Here is a 3,242-nt window from a genome sequence, read left to right as displayed (position 1 = left end):
GGATGTTTTGCATTTTCAAGATAATTACGGGATTTCTTTTCCGACTGGAAGTGTATAATAATAGTATACCGTTTTACATAAACGATGATCTTAGATGTTTTGTCAGTTGGAAAAGATTTCAAAAGCTACCAGCGTTAAAGTGGCAATTTGATGTTTCGGTAACCTCCAGAAAATGTGATATTTTTATTCGAAAGGATATAACAAAGCAAACCAATACCGTTATTTCCACAGAGGGAATTTGAATATTTGTACTGTAACTGAGGAACAACACACCGCGTACACATTAGGTATACATGTACTGTACGTGCGGAGATTAAAATGATTCGTTAATTATTGCTGAACTAATGCTATTTTACAGAGATGATGTTATCATTCTAAGTGAGGTCTAGGTAAGTACATCACCAATATTATTATCTTAGAATCTGCTACTTCCATCGTTAGAAATTCTTGCGACAACAGACTCTGAAACTGTGCCTGGCCTTGGTTTTAACGTACAATTTTTTATAAAACACCTCAAGAGCCAGTTCGCATCGCTTCATGTTGGCGTCACTATCGATAACAGATGAACAACTTTCCATACTTTTTTCTGAGTGTAGTTCTCAGACATCAGTGGGTTTCTCCCTCGTCGTTGCACTAACTATATCTTCAGTACAGCAATTATCTAATCATTTAGGTGCAATTTATGAGCCTAACCAAATTTTTAGTAGTAGTACGCCTAATCCCTACTGACAATGACATATTGACTATGGTGATGATTAGTAAATTATATAATCTGCCGGCATAACTTACAACCGAGGCAATAAAAATTTATTTTTAATTTAGCGTAGATACTCTACTAGGTGCACGGAATCTTTCGCGTATAAAACAACTCGTTTTCGTTAGAAGTAGGTCAGTTTTCTGTTGGAATTTCGGTGACAAAAAACAATACGATGAAGTTCGTTCTGGTGTTGGGAATTTTAGCATTGCTAGCCATTTCGGTGGATTCTAGTGCTTCGATGCACAATCCGTTTTTCTGCTATGCAACAGATCCCATTCGTTCAATGACAAATATGGGTTCGGTCATCACAAGTTATGAAGCTATTCGTCGATTCAACTTTACTACCGTCAATCCGTACATGTCAAGTAAAACAAGTTCTCAACGAGCAATGAAATGAAGTTCTTTAATGAATTTGTATCTTATTTTAGCCTGCAGTCCATCGAGATTTTGGTATTTGGGTCGGTACGGATCTCGTTTACCTGTTGCGGCAACAATCCAGACAATGATAAACTTCGTGGAATCGTCGATTCAAGACGACATCGTCAGTAACTATGAGGCGGGAAGAACAACTCTTTGCAGAGAAGATTATGAAAATATTCGTGATTTTACAATCGAATCAGATTTCGGAGACACTTTCCGAGTAGAAAATGGAGGCTTGGTTACAGACTCAGGCCGTTTTGCACTGCAGAATATTTCCCGTCGTTTTCAAGAGGTCTTTCCAGATATTTTAAGCGAGACCTACACACCAGCTCGTTTTCATTTCCGTCACACAGGCAGTCCACGGACGAACGAATCGATTCGTGCCTTTGCTACTGGTCTGTTTGGGGAAGCTGGAGCCGCAAATGTTATCTACGAACCTGTACCTGAAGTTGATTGGCTATTGAGACCATTCGACTTTTGTCCAGCTTACAGTGAGGAAACGGCAGATTGGGATCGTCAACGAGTTGCCTTTAGAGATGGGCCTGAGATACAAGAAATGATACAGCAAGTGAATGCCAAATTAGGTTTCCATGCCTCAAATCAATTGAATTTCAATCAAGTGTTCACTATGTGGAATTGGTGCAGATTCACAGTAGGAGTAACATTCGAAACATCTAATTCAGAAACTGGGGGTAGTTCGGCCTGGTGCGCTCCATTTTCTGTGAACCATCATCTTCTGTTGGAATACTTCGAGGATTTAGGTTTCTTTTACTCAAGTGGTTATGGCGTTCGAAACCAGCGCTTACTAGAAAATATGAACTGTGGCGTATTGCAGGACCTGTTGCGTCATATGCAATCTGAAAATGATGCTGATACTTTGGCTCGAATTTTCATGACTTATACGGATGAAGTTCAATCAATGCTGGTCGCATTAGGATCGTTTAGAGACGTTTGGCCAATTCATCAACACAATTTTGCTCAACAATCGGGCAGGAACTGGTTGACCAGTTTGATTGCGTCGTTCAGCTCAAACTTGGCGGTCGTTCGTTTCGAGTGAGATTGAATTTCATAAAATGTTTGACAATAAATTGACTATTGATGATTTTACAGCTGTGACGATGATGACCACGACCTGATTTTCCTACTGAACGAAAGACCAATACTTGTTCCAGGATGTGATCAACAAACTGGTGTGTGCAAGTTGAGTGTCATTGTGGATCGTTTCCAACGTTTTATTGATGCCAATTGTCCAACATTTTTCTGTAGCAGCGATTAAGCTTTATGTTGAAGAAACTGTGGCTTTTATTCAATAAATATAATCTACTGTCGGATCACCGTTAATGAAATTTGTATTTCCTAACATACCGAAATGAATAAAAAATTCTTCCTCTTCAGCACTTCAGTCTATTCATGCAGAAAACTTTCTCGTCTCACCGATATTATGTGCATTCCTTACAGCAATAGACGTTGAAGATTTATTATTATTTCGAACATCGTCGTTCCATACATGAATTCCATTTAAGATTCGATCTTAATTGACATCTGAAATATCGATTTTAGCAAATTGTGTGGAAGTGTGATTTTTCGATGATTCGAAGAATTAAATTTTGCGAAAGTTATGCCATAAGAAATGTGAGAAATATTTATCTGAATTTTTTTTTTCGTACCGAGACTTGACTGTAACAAAATTTAAAGAATAAAAAAGTACTTTCTTGTGGGGCTTGTGGGGACATTCATATCGGACACAAATTTTCCGCTCAATTATCTTCTTCAATTTTACAATGTTATACATACAACGATGGATACGTCAGATTGTTTATGGTCGTTTCCTTTAACTTTTACTTACATTCTGATTACAATACCCCCAAAGGTGCTTGCCCTGACAAGAGATATCGACATTTGATTAATGGATTGACCTTACGGTTTTCGTAAACTTTAACTCTATAACATGACATGCAATGAAAACATATATATATATATATATATATATGCGATTTGTCTACAAAGCAATCTCTTGAAGAAAGTTCACGTCGTGACCTATATCAAACAAGGAATTATTACAAGT

At 37.7% G+C, this 3,242-nt stretch overlaps 1 protein-coding gene across 1 annotated transcript; it reads left to right on the top strand.

Moving 5' to 3' along the window:
- Window positions 1-875: 875 nt before the first annotated feature.
- LOC119073531 (multiple inositol polyphosphate phosphatase 1-like) lies at window positions 876-2,574 on the top strand. The gene is made up of 3 exons (XM_037179073.1): window positions 876-1,122; window positions 1,186-2,230; window positions 2,288-2,574. Exons 1-3 carry the CDS (start codon window positions 930-932, stop codon window positions 2,451-2,453), a joined length of 1,404 nt encoding a protein of 467 aa, XP_037034968.1. The 5' UTR covers window positions 876-929; the 3' UTR covers window positions 2,454-2,574.
- The last annotated feature ends 668 nt before the right edge of the window (window positions 2,575-3,242 follow it).

This window comes from Bradysia coprophila, unplaced genomic scaffold (assembly GCF_014529535.1).
Source record: "Bradysia coprophila strain Holo2 unplaced genomic scaffold, BU_Bcop_v1 contig_138, whole genome shotgun sequence".
In the NCBI taxonomy this organism is placed as follows: domain Eukaryota; kingdom Metazoa; phylum Arthropoda; class Insecta; order Diptera; family Sciaridae; genus Bradysia; species Bradysia coprophila.
Note: the sequence above shows the minus strand (reverse complement) of the source record. Positions and strands in the feature narration are given on the sequence as shown.

Coding starts and splice junctions, on each gene's coding strand:
- LOC119073531 (XM_037179073.1), top strand. CDS start 930: ATGAAGTTCGTTCTGGTGTTGGGAATTTTAGCATTGCTAGCCATTTCG. Junction 1,123..1,185: donor CGTCAATCCGTACATGTCAA/GTAAAACAAGTT, acceptor ATCTTATTTTAG/CCTGCAGTCCATCGAGATTT. Junction 2,231..2,287: donor TTGGCGGTCGTTCGTTTCGA/GTGAGATTGAAT, acceptor ATGATTTTACAG/CTGTGACGATGATGACCACG.